This window comes from Hyperolius riggenbachi, chromosome 4 (assembly GCF_040937935.1).
Source record: "Hyperolius riggenbachi isolate aHypRig1 chromosome 4, aHypRig1.pri, whole genome shotgun sequence".
Taxonomy (NCBI): Eukaryota; Metazoa; Chordata; class Amphibia; order Anura; family Hyperoliidae; genus Hyperolius; species Hyperolius riggenbachi.
In genome coordinates this window covers 58,554,685-58,573,175 of record NC_090649.1, presented here as the reverse complement: position 1 = coordinate 58,573,175, position 18,491 = coordinate 58,554,685, and the positions used below count along the sequence as shown (strand labels likewise).

The window sequence follows — 18,491 nt, the reverse complement described above, 5'->3', positions numbered from 1 at the left end:
CCGCAGCCCATCAAGTATGGCGTCCTCGGCCTCCTCACACTCGGATGCCACGGTCGCTTCCCGCTTACGACCGAAGACCAGCAGGTCAGAACATGGCACCCCGCGCTCCTCTCGTTCCACCGAAACAGCTCTGGAGTGGACACCGAAGGACGCGCTGATGCTGGATAAATTCAAAGCACTTCTTCACCGGGAACTAGACACCGTAGCTCACAAAGTAGCCTCCCAATTGAAAAAAGAAATAAGAGAACTGACAGCGCGCACAGGAGAAATCGAAGATAAAGTGGACAAAATCAATACAATCGTGAATACCCACGAGAAGGAGATGGGCGAAATGAAGTCAGAGCTAGCGGAAGCAAAACTACGTTTGGAAGACTCTGAAAATCGCTCCCGCCGCAGTAACCTGAGAATTCGCGGGCTCCCGGAGACCATCTTGGATCTTAATTCCACCGCGACAGCCCTGTTCCAGGAACTAGTGCCCTCTATTCCTATAGAGCGCCTAGAATTCGACAGGATTCACAGAGCACTGGGCCCCCAGAAACCTAACGGGCCACCTCGTGACATCCTCCTAAAATTTACATTCTACCGCACTAAGGAAACAGTACTGCAGGCGGCGCGAGAAAAAGAACCGCTTACCTTCCAAGACCACCCGTACCAGATCTATGCAGACCTGGCACCCGCCACCATCTTGAAGAGGAAGGCCATGAAGCCCTTTACTTCTGCCCTCCGCTCGCATGGCATTAAATATAAGTGGGGGTTCCCCTTCAAATTGATCTTCGTACACTCCGGAAAATCTTATGCAGTGTCCTCCCCGGATGACGCCCAAAGGCTCCTCGAACAGCTTCGCCTTCTCCTGCCGGCTGATACCTCTAGCACCTCTAGGTCCCCTCCGAAGCAGCCCTCCCAAGGGTCACCCTCGCTGCAAGATGAATGGCGACAGGTTCCTGCTAACGGTAAAGCGAGATCCAACCTCAGCTCCCGGGGAGGGACTCCCCCTGGATGCAGCAACCTACCGCCGGATTGATCACTTCAAGTTTATCTTCCCTTGGTCCCACTTTTCTGTTTTCCGCTGCCTTCCACTGAAGATACCCGGACTACAGGACGCTCTGAACTTGCCATCTTCCGATATGGTTGGGTAAGACTCTAACCTTCGTTGCCTTTTTTTTCCTCCTCTCTCCGAACTCGGATTGCTTACGGAAAATCCCTTGACTGGAGCTTCTTATGCCATCCACCTCAGCATTATGGAACGCTCCCGTATGAACTGCATTGCAGGATGCTTAATATAACTCCCAAATACACTTATCATAGCCAATTGCTAAAACCTGGTTTGAATGATAACCTACAGTGATATTAGTGTCTCACCTTCTCTCTGCATCCCCCACCTGCACTTAAGGAATGCCATGTGCGCTCCGTTGCCACTGAACATTCTCATTACTATCACCGGCCCATAGCACACTTAGTTTGTGAAGCCTTTTCTAAGGACACGTTATATGATGTTATATGCATACTGGACATCTCCTGTTATTTTTTATGGTTATTTCTGTTTTAAGAATGTTGCCTTATCCTCTCCCTTCCCTTTACCCTTCTCCCCACACCCGATCAACATTGGCATACTCTTTAGGGACACCATGTGTGCCCCCCCACCACTGAGCATCCCTCTCCCTCCCCCCCTCCTGACCCTATCTATAATACATCTTACGATCGTGCTATAGACCATGGCTTAATGTTTACGCTGTTATTTACCTCTGGTTTGGCTTAATAGAAGCCACTCGTACACTGAAAGCACTGTTATATGCATGCAAGGAATTACTCACCGCTCCCATAAATGCATGACTCCATCAAAGTGCCCTCCTTTCCTCCTACCCTCTTCCCCATACCTAACCACTACCTGTTTACACCCTAGGGACACCATGTGTGCCCCTCCACCAGCGTGCACCCCACCCCCCTTTCCTCAACCTTTCTCCCCCCTCCCGAATCCCCTTATGATAAGAATCACGACGGCGAAATGTATATATCTATGATGTTGCTCCCAGCCCTCAATTGGGTTCAAGATGAGCCACTTATGTGCTATATGTACTGTTTTCTATATACGAAGTATTATTATTTACTACTTTTTTGACTAAATGCTTCTATAAAAGAGCCAATATACAAATGTATCCTATAATTCAGTAAAGTAAACTGTAGGTGGTCATTTAGCTACTTTATATACAGAAATGTCTATTTTGTAGCTGTCGCATTGATGTGGTACGTGTTGTCTAGTTCAACATTGCTGCTCCAGCTCAAGCAATATTAAATCACAGATACTAATATATACCAAATGCTAATTACACTAGAGGTGTAAGATAAAAAATAAATAAACAAAACAAGGCATGTTCAAAAAAAATAAACATAACGCCATTAGGTCACATACTTTGTGTACAATGTTGCTGAAGGGACACAACCGTACCACTAATTGGTCCGCTAAACGACTATTACTCCTGTTCTGAATAACTGAAAGGGTTAGTCCACTCAATCCAGTATTGATATTCCAGTTTTTGGTGCATGGTAAAATAATAAAGCACTACATCTTTTTAGATTTTTTTTTATAGAACTTCGAACTTTTCAGGGGCTGCACCCTTGGCTCCTATGAATCAGAATCCTTTATGTTGCCAAGTATAAAGGGAATACCCAGAATTAGTTTTGGCTCATACAGTTTCTGGAAAGAAGGTGGAAATAGTGTCTGAAAGCCAAGAGCCTAGGCTGACATATTATGGCATCACCAGTTGCACTTTGCATCTTCTATTATCCCTAAGGAGACATCGAGAGGTGGGGGAAGGGGCAAAGGGAGGTGAAGGTTTAGCAGTGATGACCCCGTTCTTCATGAACAAGGCGGAACTCTCCCTGTTGAAATTTCAACTTATATTATGCCATCTAAAACAAGTGGAGCAAGAGGAGAAGTCCATGCTGCGAAGTTAACAGGGGCATAGCTACAGGGGAGCGCTTCATGCAAACACAGAGGGGTCCAGAGCTGTAAGGTGAGCCCAACTACGACTTACTATTTCTGATAAAGGGGCCCATCCTTCAGATCAGGTGTTTTTGTGGCTACACTTGTTACATCTGTGAAGATTATGATGCCTACACTTGTTTTATGAATCTTGCTAGATGGGCCCCGAGGCAGTGAGGATCACAAGGGGTTGGCAAGAGAAAGGGTGTTAGTATTGGGGAGGCCCCATCAATGTTTGGGGGGGGTCCATGATTTTGCTGGGAGTGCCCATTATTTATAGTTAGCCCCTAGTTGGTGGGACCAGATCTGAGAACTGTGGCCAGAGAGGTGGACCATGGACAACATACGAGCAGAAATAATACTTAGAAAACAAAGTCACACTTTTCAGGGAAGATGAGCTATACTACATTGGAGACAAGGATAGAATGAAGACTAGCTGTGCAGAGTACATTCTACAAGCTGTAAAGAACAAAGAAACCAAAAGGGAGTAGTTATCAGAACCTCTTTAAACATGTCTTAATTTGAACGGAGATTCCCTTAAAATCCCCCAAAAAGTCGATGTCCTGACTCCATCCTTGGATACTGCACTGTGTTGCAGTATCAAATAAAAGCCACAGTCCAATATTTATACCCAATCACATTCTTATTTTTTTTCGCTTTAGAGATAAAATGCAATAACTGCCTTTAAGTATAAAAAAGTTTTTCTCTTTCCAATAAAATGTCCATAAGTACATTCAGCAGGCTGTAAGACGCAGAAAACAAAAATCACAAAAATCTTGATCTGCTTGCTGTAGGAAGTCCAGAAATCCAAGTCCAATCCCATGTAGGAAATTCAGCAAAGCTGAAGACGTCAAGAGTAATTTCCAGTTAGTTCAGAGAAAAAAAAAAGGTACCATATTTTTTTTTCTTTTACAAAATAAATACTTCTCTACAAACCATTATTTGTCACCCACGAGTTTAGGAGGTCCCTTTCCAACGTTCTCAAGTTTGACTTTACAAATCGAGTTGACTTGTTGGTCCAGTCCAATAATTAACTTGATTTCATAGCAGCAGCAGCATCCGCTGTCTCCATGTGTGACAAAACAAGTCCAGGGGAAAAAAAAAATCCCATCCTTTGCAGGCGGTCTTGGCAAAGCTTACTCCACTGCCACCTTGGCAAGATTAGCTCTAACGCGGGCCTGGTCCACCGAGTCCAGTAAATTTTTGGCATCCACCGCCAAGGCGTGTGAGGCCGTCAGCATCTGCTTTTTACATTCCTCGCTTAGTGACGTCACAGCATTCTGCTGAGCCAAACGCATCTTGTTGATCAGCTCCGCTAAGTCTTTACTGAGTAGTTTCTGTGTCCCTTCAATCTGCAAAGACACAAACAAAATGGAAGCTAAAACAAAATTCTGTGCTTTTGCAAAGACTGCATTTAAAAAATGGCCAAGTAAAAGTAAATGGTAAATTAGCCAAGCACGTGACAAAGGATAGCCGGGTGTGGTGTGGAGGGACAAAAGGTAATTCAGCACTTGGAACATGGAATAAGTTGCCTGACTGCATGCGTGTTGTGCCACCGGTGAGTTGGGTGCAAGGTGAGCCGAATGGCGGCTCACCCTGCTGCTGTTCAAATTCCTGGTGGTGTTAAAGAGAAACCGTAGCCAAGAAATGAACTACATTCCAATTAGTAGCTGATACCTCCTTTCCCACGAGAAATCTATTCCTTTTCTCAAACAGATCATCAGGGGGCTCTGTATGGCTGATATTGTGGTGAAACCCCTCCCACAGTGTGATGTCAGCGCCTCACAGCACTGAGGTTCTGACATCACACTGTGGGAGCTTTGTTGCATTGTGGGAAATAAAAGCTGTTTACAGCTATTTCCAAAAAAGCAAGCAGCATCTCCTTCCACTGCCATCACCTGCCAGCAGTAAAAATGTCACCATGTGATAAATGTCAGATTGTAAATCAGGGAGAGGAAAGATTTTACAATGAGCAAACACTGACATTTAATTATGCATAATTAATGTAAAAATGAAGCACTTTTTTTTATTACATTATTTTCACTGGAGCTCCTCTTTAAATACTATTCCCCTTTTGAGCCATAGCAACTCGGAGGGAGAAGTAATTTGTGGCCTGGCGATCGCTGAAGCCCCGAATTACCCTTACGTACTCTGTGCACTTTAGCATTAGTGCTGTAGCGGTGCCCAGCTGACTGACTATCCTGCCTCCATGACTAATGAACACAACATGTGACCGTACCTTTATACTGTTCGTGTAGAAAAATATAATTACAATCAACCAATAAGCACTTGTTTGCTATACATATGCCTACTCTTTCATGGAAAGCTGCACTTAATTTTGTAGGGTGAAATAATGGTCCGTCAATCTGGCTGTGGTTTTTTTTTTTGGGGGGGGGGGGGAATAATATTTTAAACTTTATTTTTTATTTTTATTTTTTGGGGGGGAGGGGATAGTTTAACCACTTTGCAAGTAGGCTTTTTTCCCTGTTGTAGACTACAGCAGTTTTGACCCAATTCCCCCGATTTAATCAGCAGTAACTTTATCACTACTTATTACACCTTAGTGACAGATTCCGAAAAGTTCAGATTCGGATATCAGATTCGGATCCGGAAATCTGGGTATCCGAATAAATTCGGATTTTAAAAAGGGGTATCCGAGCATCCCGCTCGGATACCCCTTTTTAAAATCCGAATTTATTCGGATACCCAGATATCCGGATCCGAATCTGATATCCGAGCTTTTCGGAATCCAAATAGAATCGGATATTCGAACTCATTTTCTGGGAAATCCGAATTGATTCGGATATCCGGATAGAAAACCAGAAGTGGCCTTTAAATGGCTTAAATTGCTTCCACATCTCTCTCTCTCTCTCTCTCTGGATTTTTGACATTGAAGGCCTCTATTCTCGTATCCGAATGAGCTATCCGACCGGATTTCGGATTTCAGATAGATATCAGAGTTTGCTTGGATAGTCTTATTCGGATTTGCACAGATACACGGAATCCGAATCAAAGTTCGGATAGTGGTGGAAAAAGTTCAGATTATCTGGGAGGGTAGTTCGAATACCTGAATATTGGATGAGCATCACTGCTTAGTGATTTATAGATATTTTTAGTAGACTTTCTCTGGGGGCTTTTTTTTTTTTTTTTTTACTAGGAATTGTTTTATTTCCTAATAATGTTTTAAAAATGCACACTTTCTCACTTTTTACCGATTATTATATTAAAATAAAGAGTGCTGCTATAGGTAATAAACCCTAAATACATTTTGCATTTAATCCCATTTATTATAAAACTTAAAATGTGTTACCGCTGTAATGTATGACAGTAATATTCAATATTGCAAAAAAGGTTTTTGATTTTTTTGCATTACAGTTTTTCTCCCAGTACTGTAATAATAATAAAAGCATGTCCAAAAGCTAATAAGGGTAGTAAAATGTTTATAGAAAGCATAATTAGTCACTTTTTATGCAGGAGGTGTGGCTTCAAGAGTGGGCGGAGCTATACATCATGGCAAAATTGTTTTTTTTTTTTTAAGTAATAGCCCCCTCTTTTTGTTGTAGCCTGTTCTGATAAATGAGTGGTTCCCCTAGTTATCTTTCCCTGGGGTCTAATGGAGACGTCCCTGGGGTCTAATGGTCCCCCTCCCCTTCAATTATTGTTCCGGTGTAGTCTAGTGGTCCCTCTTCCCCTTTAAGGCATTCCTTGGTAGTCTAGTGCCCTCCCCCCCCCCCCCCCCCACATTTTTCCCACACCTCTCCATGGTAGTCTAGTGCTCCCTGTAAGTAATATACATATTCCTTACAGATTTACTTGCTTAAAGTGGATCCGAGATGAACTTTTACTCATTGAATAATTGTGTTCCTTTCCTATTGTTTATAGGGCATTCCTCAAGCCAAATACTTTTTTGTTTTTGTTTTATTACTCTAATTCCCAATAAACTAAAGAAGCCACGCCCACAGGTTTTCAGAGAGCCAAAGCACTTTCAGACAGTAGCAAGGGCTCATGGGAGCTCAGTCTGGGCAGGAGGAGGGGGAGATATTTCTAGCCAGAGATTTCAGAGGCAGAGGGGAGGAGGGAGGAGGAGGAGGGGGATTAGGTTTTTTTTGCTCAAGATGCAGATAAGCCTGCTTCTGTGTAATGTTTACAAACAACATGGCTGCTGTCATTGTATCACAGGAATAATCAATCATATTCTATTAAAGCTGTTTGCAGCTAGATTTGCTGTGTAAACTATCTAAACTTTAGATAAGATATATAGACAAGTTACTTGTTATAGTTAGTTTTTCATCTCGGATTCGCTTTAAAGTGAACCAGATATGAAGCACCCTCATGTATTTTATTTATTTAGTCAGGCTTTGGCTTTGCTATAATGACTTGGCTTTAATGATTCCTGAGCAGAACCAGAAGGGGGCACACTTGGGCTTGAAAAGACATCAGAGAAGACAGACTCAGCCATAATGATTCCTGAGCAGAGCCAGAAGGGGGCAGGCTTGGGCTTGAAAAGACATGAGAGAAGACAGACTCAGCTATAATGATTCCTGAGCAAAGCCAGACTAAAAGCTTGGTGGAGGATTTTATCAGGGCTGATAACAAGCAAGCCAAGCAGTAAAGGATGAAGCAGAGAGCAGGGTTAGTGTTTTCTCTAATGTTCCCACTGATATATATGGTAAAATACACGAGGGTGCTTCATCTCTGCTTCACTTTAATGATTGGTTGCATAAGATACATCACCTCCGTCCGTGAAGATTGGGGTAAAGTTGGAAGAATTTCATCAACGCTTCCGATGAGCTTCCTCAGCACAAGTCCGACATTCTGGAGGCAGAAAGACATAAATTCAGGCATTAACGCTTTATGCAAACTCTACAAAGCAAAGACAGATGAGAAATCACGTATGTATGGAAAAGAAAAAGGACACAAAAAGCAGAGTGCGTAGAAGTGATCAAAAATCATTTTTTCCCTCAATTTGATGGAAAATTTGTTGCAATTTGTACGTAGCTTGAAATTGGGCAAATTAAATGTAGTAGTATTAAATTTGGTTGGTTCACTTTCAACCTGCATACAGATCGCAATAACGTTTGCATTAAGTCACCCTACCTTATAATTGGCATGTGTCTCTGCTTCCCATGTCCCTGTGTGTGTGTGTGTTTTTTTGTTGTGTGCATGTGCAGGGAGGGACGCAGAGACACTGAGGAGGAGAGCTGGGGGAATGATGCGGCTTGTATGGGAAGGCGGGGCCGGGAGGGGTGGGCGTGTGTGCGCAGCGGGCGTGTGCGCATGTGCAAAGAGGGACGCAGAGACACTGAGGAGGAGAGCTGGGGGAATGACGCGGCTTGTATGGGAGGATGGGGCCGGAAGGGGTGGGCGTGTGTGCACAGCAGGCGTGTGTGTGTGAGTGCGCAGCAGGCGTGTGCGCGGCGGATGAATGGTGACAGACCTAGCTCGTTTTTAAACAGGCTAAGGTCACTAGTAAATAATAACAGCTCATTGATCCAGGGGTGTAACTACAACCCTCTGGGCTCGCTTTCCCCCCCCCCCCCTCCTTTTTCCCCAGGTATGGCCAGCATAACACTACAACCCCCTCCCCCCACAAGGTGGCAAATTAAAGCAGGATGGTCAGCCACAAAAGCAAATTCCATTTACAGACTATACTGTATTTATTATGCAGCCTGCAAGCTGACCCTTTATTTCAAGAATTCCAATATAATCATAAATGTTTCTGCTGTAATAAATCTTATCTCAGTCAGACTGGCTCTATTTGGTACTTTGCAGGTGAGAAGGAAGCTTGTCTCTCTTCCCACATTCCTGCTCATCTCTGTTTGGCTGAGGGCAGTTCAGTGTGATACGAAGGCGGAGAAGGGAAAAGCTGCTGAAATCGTATCTATGCTGTGCTCACACGTGTTTACAAAGCAAGCTAGATATATCAGTGCAATTTCTAGGAGAAAAAAAAAAGCGTAAGGGAGGAAATGACACCAGGATTGGCTTCAGTCAGAAGAAGTAAAAATGGAAAAAAGCCTGTAACAGTTTTGTCTTTATTTACTATATTAATTTCACTTAAATATAAATGTGGACAGAACAATACATGTGTTATGTAACTAGAACAGCTATTTTTCTACTTATATATGTTATTTTTTTCTGGGAGAGCATGGCTGTCCCTGCTGCTTTAAGCAACCCCTCCTCCATATATCACAACCTTCCCCCTCCAGGCACCACCACCCCACATTGCAGAGTAGAACAGTGGAGCATTTCAGCGCTGCGTTAATTCTAGTTTGTTCTTCTTTGTAGCTGCACCCTCTATACTGCCCACATACCTCTGACATCAGGTGCTGGAGACATGGATGCAGCATGCGGTTGCAGGAAGCAGCAGAGAACACCCAATGCAGCACTGTAGCAGGAACACACAATGCTCTGCTGCACTACTCTGCAGAAGTGGTAGCGAAACCAGGCTTGTTAACCTTCGGTCTTCTCCCCACAACCTGATCCTCACCTTGACCACACCCACATATTCCTCGGGTGGGATCTGGTAGACATCATTCTTTAGTTGAAGCACAGATTTCACCAGCTCCATGACGTGATTGTAGACCTTATCGTCGGTGCGATCGATGTTAGCAGTTGGCGCTGACTGATAGATGTTAGCATTAGCTGATGGTGCTGGCTGAAGAGACTGAGAAAAAGAACACAGAAATGTTCCCACTGTAAAAGCTTGAAAAGTAAAATCTGAACCTCTCCATATACTTCACTAGGAAGACTCCCTTTGCATAGCTCTCAGCTGTTATGGAGATGGAAGCGATTGCTCTCAACTGTTGTGAAAATCCCTCCTCCTTGTGGAATGAATGTGCCATTGCAATAAACCCATTGAGGGGGAGAGGGTAAAAAGGGATGAAATCAATTTTACTGCCTGCTTCGTGTAGATTTTTTGATTGAGTTTGCCAGAGAGAGAAGACTTCTGGTATCTTCAACACCAAGCCATATACTGACTAGTACTACTTATAACTTTTGCAAGCTTAAAGCAAACCTAAAGTGAAAATACTTTCGCGATACACAATTGTGTCTGTAGTATTAAAGGGAACCTAAAATGAGAGGTATATGGATGTTTCCTTTTTAACAATATTGTTTACTTGGCAGTCCTGCTGATCTCTTTTGCTGCAGTAGTGGCTAAATCACACACCTGAAACAAGCATGCAGCTAATCCAGTCTGACTTCAGTCAGAGCGCCTGATCTGCATGCTTGTTCAGGGGCTGTGGCTGAAAGTATTAGAGACATGGGATCAGCAGGAGAGTCAGTCAACAGGTATTATTGTAAAAGGAAAAATCCGTATCCTTCTCAGTTTAGGTTCCCTTTAATGATAAATAGAACTTTCCTAGGAACCCTGTTTGTTATCTTCATACTGTATTATAGGGCTGAAATTCTAAGTCTGAAATATAAATAACAGCAATGTCAGTGTGACTATCAAATCTAGTTCATTCAGCTCTCACACAAAAATCAAGTGCTTATGATACATAATGTTAAAGATCTAGCTCATACTGTACATATTATAAAGAACAACATATCATAATGTGATAATGTTAAATGTATAATGTTTTGTGCATTGCCTAAAATTGTGTCAGCATGTTTAAGGTAGAAGGGCCCCCAACAAACACCTCAACCCCCACCTGGCAGAGCTGACACCCCCCCCAAACCGGTCCTGGCTAGTGTGTAGGGAAGCCTCTTCCCCATGACCCGGCGCATGTAATTACATAACATTCCACCAGGTCATTAAGAAGTGCGCCCAGCGGCAGCAGGGATGAAGATAGAAAGATACAGACCCCCGAGGAACATGCCAGCCAGGACAGGATAGTCAATAAACTGCCTAAAACTTTGCAGGGGGCCCAGGGACCACAGAAAAGTTAGGAAGGGTGGAACCCAGGGGGAGGGGGGGGGGCAGCAACTGACTTTGACCCCTGGGGCAAATGCCCAGTTGCCCCTATGCTTGGGAAGCACCAACTAATATTGTGAGCTCAAAAATATGTGCACAAACCATTGGATCGTGTTTCAACAGTCCCCTACCACCTTTACCATCGATGAAATTTAAAGCTTGTGAACTCTGGCTTTACATACACATTTTCTATTTATAGCTGCATATCTTTCAAATGCAAAAATATGTATGAAAGATTGTGCAAATTGAATAAAATATCAGTGCTTGCAGCAATGCTAGGCCCACATCATCTTTCCTTAAGAGACCCTCCTGTGTGGCACTTACCTGAGCTCCGAGCCTGGGGGGCTTCTGTGGTGGGCCAGCTGTGAACTCAGCTGTAGAGACAAAATACGACAGGTTCACAGATCAAAATATTGATAGTACTTCTCACATTCAGAGTAGTATAAAAGATGGAAGCTTTAATAATAGCAGTAAACGATAACTCACTGCACTCAAACTATGTAAATAAAGACATCATGCAGTAATGAATTGAAGAGGAATTGCCCTAAAAAAAGTAACGGATAAAACTGCAAAAACAAAATTATTATTATTTTTTTTTTTACAGCATTATCTTTCAAATTATTTAGTCACTAGCTGGTGGCCTGGTGTTGCCCGAGGATATGTATTTGGCTGGTGTTGGCTCCGCCCACTTTTCTAATTCTACCACACAATTACTCAATGACCTAGTTTGTGAGATTTGCGGTCTTTGGCATCAATAATTTGCATTGAAATGAAACAAATCTGATTGACTGTTAGTGGCTCCATCTCCTTTTCTGAATTTGAACCCCAGTCACCCAATGACCAACTGTACCAGGTTTGAGGCTTGTGCCATTAACAGTGCAAGAATGGCAGCAATGTAAATATTCCCCTTGAAAATCAATAGGTGAATTTTGATTGGCTTTTTTAGGCTCCACCCACTTTTCTGAATATTAACCCCAGTCACCCAGTGACCAACTGTGCAAAGTTTGAGAACCCTGCCATTAACAGTGTAAGGCCTCATTCACATCATACACGCTTCCGTGCCCATTTGGAAGCGCAGATGATGTGCTGAAATGCAGGAACGGCAGAAGGGCATAGACAGTCCTTCTACCGCTCACATCTAGTGCGCTGCGCAGCAGTGCGATGCGCTATGAAGCGCTTGCGTACTGTTGCCAGCATTTTACCCGCAAGCGCAGAGCTGATCCCATCACTGTCAATGGATGGGATCAACAGGGCAGCGGTGCAGATGGCGAGCGATCGTACGCGTTGCCTTACCAATCGCATGGCCATCTGTGCTGAAGAGATGTGAACAAGGCCTTAGAATGGCTGCAGTTTACATTTTCCCAGTGAAATTTGTATTTGTCCCCGCCCACTTTTGGGATATGGGGATACAAAGTATCCTCTATGTTACTCCAGGTAATGTACTATGTGTGTGCCAAATTTCATTCAAATCCGTTCAGCCATTGTTGCGTGATTGAGTAACAAACATCCAAACTTTTGCATTTATAATATTAGTGAGATTGTAAAATATATTTCTCACCCCAATTTACATTCTGAGATTTCTTACAGGTTATGCGCACGGCACCACCATCAACATTTTGGAAATTCTTGCATCGCCCATTGACTTACATTACTTCCACCGCCGCTCTGTCACCATGGAAGTCAGCCAGCAACACGCTGTTGACTTTGTGGGGGCTCAGTGGTGGTTTCCGGTGCAACGTGACTCAATGCGGTAAGTGCGATTAGCCGTATTACCTTGCATTGCCATTGCGTTACCGAGTTTTACCACACAACACAGGATTTCAATGCAAGTGTCAAGGGGGCCTGAACCTCTCCAGTGGGTAATTCTTCTCTGCAGAATGTCTATTTACTTAAAGTGAACCTCCAGACTAAAAATCTACTCAGCAGCACTGAAAAGGCTTGGTGTTTCTTTAACAGTTTCACAGCATCAGAACTTTGTTTTTCTTACCAAAGCCTCATTTTTAGCTGCACAGAAGCTAAGCTCCGCTCCGTCATAGAAAACTGCCCAGGATTTTTTCCCCTGATGCTGTGCAAAGCATGATGGGATTTCCTATGTTGTTGTTCTTGTTGCCTAGCAACTGGGAGGGGTGATCAGGACACAGGACAGTTGGAACTGGTCTCATGCTCCCTGTCACCTCCTTTCAACCAAAAAGATGGCTGCCCTCATGAAATCACAAACATTTGCCTGTTTTGTTTTTTTTAAACAGGGTGGGTAAGAGATTATATTACCTATCTATTTTAATTCAAATAACTAATGTAACTTAATGACAGTATGTTTGTTTAGGCTGAAGTTCCTCTTTAATGACCTTCTGCATAAGGCTGCCTATTAACCCTTCTGTTGATCTGTAATGGGGGTTACCTGAAAAGCATTCCCTGGGGAGGGCATTGTAATTTGGAGCATTGGAAAGCACTGAGGACACCCCCAGACAGAAACTTGTTCGATTACAATATCTAACATAATAAGAGGCTAGGGAGACTGTCCATAACACAGTATTACAGGGATGGGGATCATAGAAAGGCATAAAACTCACTGTATGAAACTTCTTTTTCTGGAAGAACCTACAAAAAAATAAAAATCAAAACAAAAAAAAAATAAGTTTAGTTTTACATAGTTACCGTATGTATAGAGCATAGGCCTCGATTCATAAAGCATTTCCGCATGAGGAAATGCTGAAAACTGCTCACTTTACCGACCACACAGCCAAATCTGTATTCATAAAGGCTTTTTCCGCATGAAAAGCCGACATCCACGAGCAGAGTGATCAATCACCGCCTTGCGCGGTGATTATCACAGCAAAAGTAACAAATGTCAATTCATAAAGATTAGAGGTAGCGGTATGCGGACGGGTATTACCGCTACCTCTGATGTGGCGAGAAGCGTGCGGAATCCGTTGCAGTGAATGGGACAGACCTCCCAAGCAGCTGCAGAGAGAACACCGCACGGAGGGATTCCGCCTGCTTCTCCTGTTTCCGCATGCGTAGGACAGCCTAACGCCTGCCTACAGCGGAGTATCTCCGCACGCCTGTCACAACTAGCTAAATTTTTATGAATTACCTCCCTGAAGGCGGAAATACCGACAGCGGTGTTTCCCCGCTCGACTTTCCCCGCTCGCAGGCACTTTTATGAATCGAGGCCAAAATGTTAGGCATCAGGAAGGGTGTTTGTGCAGGGGAGGACGGTTAGGGCTTTTTTACACTTAGGCCTCGATTCATAAAAGTGCCTGCGAGCGGGGAAAGTCGAGCGGGGAAACACCGCTGTCGGTATTTCCGCCTTCAGGAAGGTAATTCATAAAAATTTAGCTAGTTGTGACAGGCGTGCGGAGATACTCCGCTGTAGGCAGGCGTTAGGCTGTCCTACGCATGCGGAAACAGGAGAAGCAGGCGGAATCCCTCCGTGCGGTGTTCTCTCTGCAGCTGCTTGGGAGGTCTGTCCCATTCACTGCAACGGATTCCGCACGCTTCTCGCCACATCAGAGGTAGCGGTAATACCCGTCCGCATACCGCTACCTCTGATCTTTATGAATTGACATTTGTTACTTTTGCTGTGATAATCACCGCGCAAGGCGGTGATTGATCACTCTGCTCGTGGATGTCGGCTTTTCATGCGGAAAAAGCCTTTATGAATACAGATTTGGCTGTGTGGTCGGTAAAGTGAGCAGTTTTCAGCATTTCCTCATGCGGAAATGCTTTATGAATCGAGGCCATAATGCATTGGTGTGCGGTAGTACGGTATGTGTTTTTACCATAGCCGTGCATTGTGAAAAAGCTTTCAGTTAAAACTGTAAAGTGGGAACTGTGCCATAGGAAAACATGGGCGGGACTTTGAAAATCCATTTTCTTTGAGTTAATCAGTTGCTCTCATTTATAAGTGTAAAAGGACCCTGAGGATTAGGCACCAGGAAGGGGGGTTTGTGTAGGGGGGGGGGGGGGGGTGTTTAGGGTTAGGGAACACCAGGGGGTCTTAGGTTAGGCACCACCAGGGGAGGGTTCTGTGTGAGAGTAGGGTTAGGTAGGTTTAGCTATAGTAAAATACCGAACAATTACTGACATTTTTCTAATGAAAATTAACACTTTAAAAATAGCAGAGTATCTGTAAATTTATTGATATTCTACTATCGGCACTGTTCCTGCGCCCGATTTTCCATGGCATCTGAAATTCACTTATGCATATTACCCCTGGTTAGTGCATCAAGCCTATAATGAGATAAACATATATATATAACGTATATACATTGCCATTCCTGCAAACGCCTGTATATATTTATTTTCTCACTAAAAACGTTAATCATTCAGGTATGCCAATGACAGTTTCTCTCCTGGGACTAGTTGGGCTGTAGTATAATCCTCACTGATAACAAATTACAGACATAGAACTGTTCCCTGGCAGAGAACAGTTACTGAGTCTCTCAGACACTAAAAGGCTGTGCTATTCAGCTAAGACAATAAAACATTAAACCTCCTTTTTTGTCTTTTAAACGGATAATAAAACTGAAACTAAAAAAAGTCATATGTAGGAGTTTAGATACAATTGTTTATCTCGCCAGTTTATTTTCAGTTTCGGTTCAAGTTTTTTTTTATAGTCAAACAAGTGGATAGGCGGCCAGAGTTTTTGTTTCTTCTGTAGTTGTAAATAAATTCTTTAAAGAGACACTGAAGCAAAATAAAAATATGATATAATGTGTAGTACAGCTAAGAAATAAGACATTAGCAGCAGATATACAAGTCTAATATTGTTTCCAGTACAGGAAGAGTTAAGAAACTCCAGTTGTTATCCATGCAAAAAAGCCATTGAGCTCTACGACTTTCAAAGTCACAGAGAGCTCTGTCTTCTGAAGCTTGTTATCTCAACTGTCAAGCATTGTATTGTTTTTTCTTCCCCAGAGGACAGGTCAAAAGTTAACTAGCCTGCTCTGCAAAATCATTTAGAATGCTGAGTAGTGTGTAAACTGCAAATATTAGAGAATGATGCAATGTTATAAAAACCTACCACCAAGCAAGAAAATACAGAATTCCACATAATTTTGAGAGTACTTTTCCACCTACTGTTTGATAATCTTTCACTTGCAAAGTGCGAAAAAGGTATTTTAAAGAGAAGATGAAAAAATATCTCCTAGGAGAAAACTTAGGAGAAAAAGTTAAATGCATATGGGCCAGGGCCGGATTACCGACAAGTAAGTAGCCAAGGCTTGGGGCCCCACTAAGAGTCTAAGGGCCCCATCAGCCAACCAAGGAGCCAGCATCTTACCTTCTATCAGCCACTCCCTGGCTGGAGCCCCTCCCTGCCACAACTCCTCTCTGCACTCTGCAGCAGCATTTCATCCAGCCCAGATGAAGGAGCAAGCAAGCAACACCGTTGCTATGGTGATGGGGTCACGTGCCAGCCCCGCTCTCTCCAGCCCAGCCTGTGCAGTCAGGCGTAGACTGATGATGTCAGCAGCGTCAGCCACGTTGAGCACACTGATGTGACGCACACTGACTGCACAGGCTTGGCTGGAGAGAGCGGGGCTGGCACATGGCCCCATCACCATAGCAACATGCGCTGCTTGTTCGCTTGTGCAGAGAGGAGTTGCGGCACGGAGGGGCTCCAGTCAGGGAGCAGCTGATAGTGGATAAGATGCTTGTTCCTTGGTTGGCTGCATGTTGGGACCGCTTAGGGCCCCATTATTCAGCCTTAACCACTTTATCCACCACTACAGTATATCTATGTCCTCTGTGACTTCATCTAAGCCACAAGTCAGTAGATATGCGTCTTGCAGCAGAAGCAGTGCTGTGCAGGATTGGGCTTGCTCCTGTGCACATTTCTGCCACTATCTGGTGCTGCACTAATTGGTGAACAGGAATATATGTTCCCTGAACTAATAAGATGGATTTTTACCATTAAAAATACTTTTATTTTCTCAGTTCATAGAGAAAATACACTCTGTAGCATTATTTCAGAATCAAATATCTTCGCCATAAATTGTGACAGGAACATAATCTAAGTTTTATGATAAGCGGTAAGAATAACCAAACAAAATGTGTGTGTTTTTATCTACAGTAGTGATTCTTTTTTTTTTTAAACTGGAATGGGTAAAACTAAGAAATAATGTGTTTTTTTCTATTTTTTTTCCTTCTCTTTCCCATTAAAATGCATAGAAAACAAAATTGTTCGAGGGAAAAAATGGCATACAATGAAAGCCTAGTTTGTCTTGAAAAATATATATATATTTCATGTATGTGTCATAAGCAGGAATAAAGTTATTGCTGATTACAGTAAATAAGGACATAGCTAAACTGTCAAAACTGCTCTGGTCCATAAGGGGGAAACAAGGTCTGGATGTGAAGTGGTTAATCTGGCCCTATGGGCCATACCCTTAAGCCCAATCTACACGATTCTTTGTGCGATGCGATTACGATTCTATTTACGATCCGATTAAATCCGACATGTCCAATCGGGATTCGATTCGATTCAATTCGATTTGCCATTGCAAAACAATGGCAAATCGAATTGAATCGAATCCCGTTCGGACATGTCTGATTTAATCACATCGGAAATAGAATTGTAATCGAATCGCACAAAGAATCGTATCGTGTAGATTGGGCTTAACTTTTTGAAATTTTTTGACCCATAAATGGGTGTACTCACTAAAGATCATTAAAAATGTACAGTACATGCACATGTAAATGGGCAATGCGCAAATTACATAACGCACATTACGCACCTTACATAGCTCTCGTTATACACACAGTACGTGTAGGATGAATGTATAATGTGTTACGCTACTAACGTAATGTGTTATACAAGCAGTGTAGGCATTGTGTGTAATGTAGAATGTTATGTGAACTACATAACGTTCCTTACATAGTTTGTGTAACATCTAGTAAAATTTATCCGTAAATTTTAGTAAACTTGACTAATCCCTTCGCATTGATAAAGATGTGATTACTCGTCTATTATGAGTTTTGGATACTTACCAGTTCAGGCAGTTTTTCATTCTTCTTCTGATGATTTGGATCCTGAAAACCAAATAAATTTTTTTATTTAACATTTTATATTTTGAACCGTATTTTACATTTTATTCGAAATACAGATTCACTTTCATGTACCAGCTGTTGGTGTGTTATCACTTCCATGTGTCAACTTTTCATGACCCCTCAGAAATATTACATTAGAAATAAGACGCAATATGTCAGCATTGGGGTAATGAGGGGACCAGGGGAGGAACGAGAAGGCTCTATAGGACCCAGAGCCTTCCCTTTCAGATACCGTATATACTCGCATATAAGCCGGCCCGCGTATAATCCGGGGTACCCTCTCCTCAGTGTAGCCCCCTCCACAGTATCCAGATATGCCCCCAGTACAAGTCTCCCTTCCTCCCCATAGCCAGATGTGCCCCAAGGATGATACAGCTTAGTCTCAAGATGCCACTAAATGACATCATAGATATGAGACAGCGATTGCCACACATGAAGAATCCCTGATCATTGCACAGCTGACACATTGCTTGCATTCTCTGCTCCACAAGCCAGGAGACACAGGTAGTCTTGAGCAACGCACTCTGCACACCATGTTGCAGG

General features: G+C 43.1%; 1 protein-coding gene across 2 annotated transcripts in view; it reads right to left on the bottom strand.

Annotated features, from left to right (window-relative positions):
* Nucleotides 1–1,997: 1,997 nt before the first annotated feature.
* The window catches only part of PTK2B (protein tyrosine kinase 2 beta), a 286,197-nt gene continuing 269,703 nt past the window's right edge, over nt 1,998–18,491 (bottom strand). For both annotated transcript variants that reach the window (XM_068280093.1, XM_068280094.1), the window contains 6 exons: nt 17,889–17,930; nt 13,466–13,493; nt 11,220–11,269; nt 9,468–9,644; nt 7,715–7,795; nt 1,998–4,332 (listed from right to left, as the gene is read on the bottom strand). In XM_068280093.1, the coding sequence (XP_068136194.1) occupies nt 4,117–4,332; nt 7,715–7,795; nt 9,468–9,644; nt 11,220–11,269; nt 13,466–13,493; nt 17,889–17,930 (594 nt within the window). In that variant the 3' untranslated portion in view covers nt 1,998–4,116. The remainder of the gene's footprint in view (nt 4,333–7,714; nt 7,796–9,467; nt 9,645–11,219; nt 11,270–13,465; nt 13,494–17,888; nt 17,931–18,491) is intronic.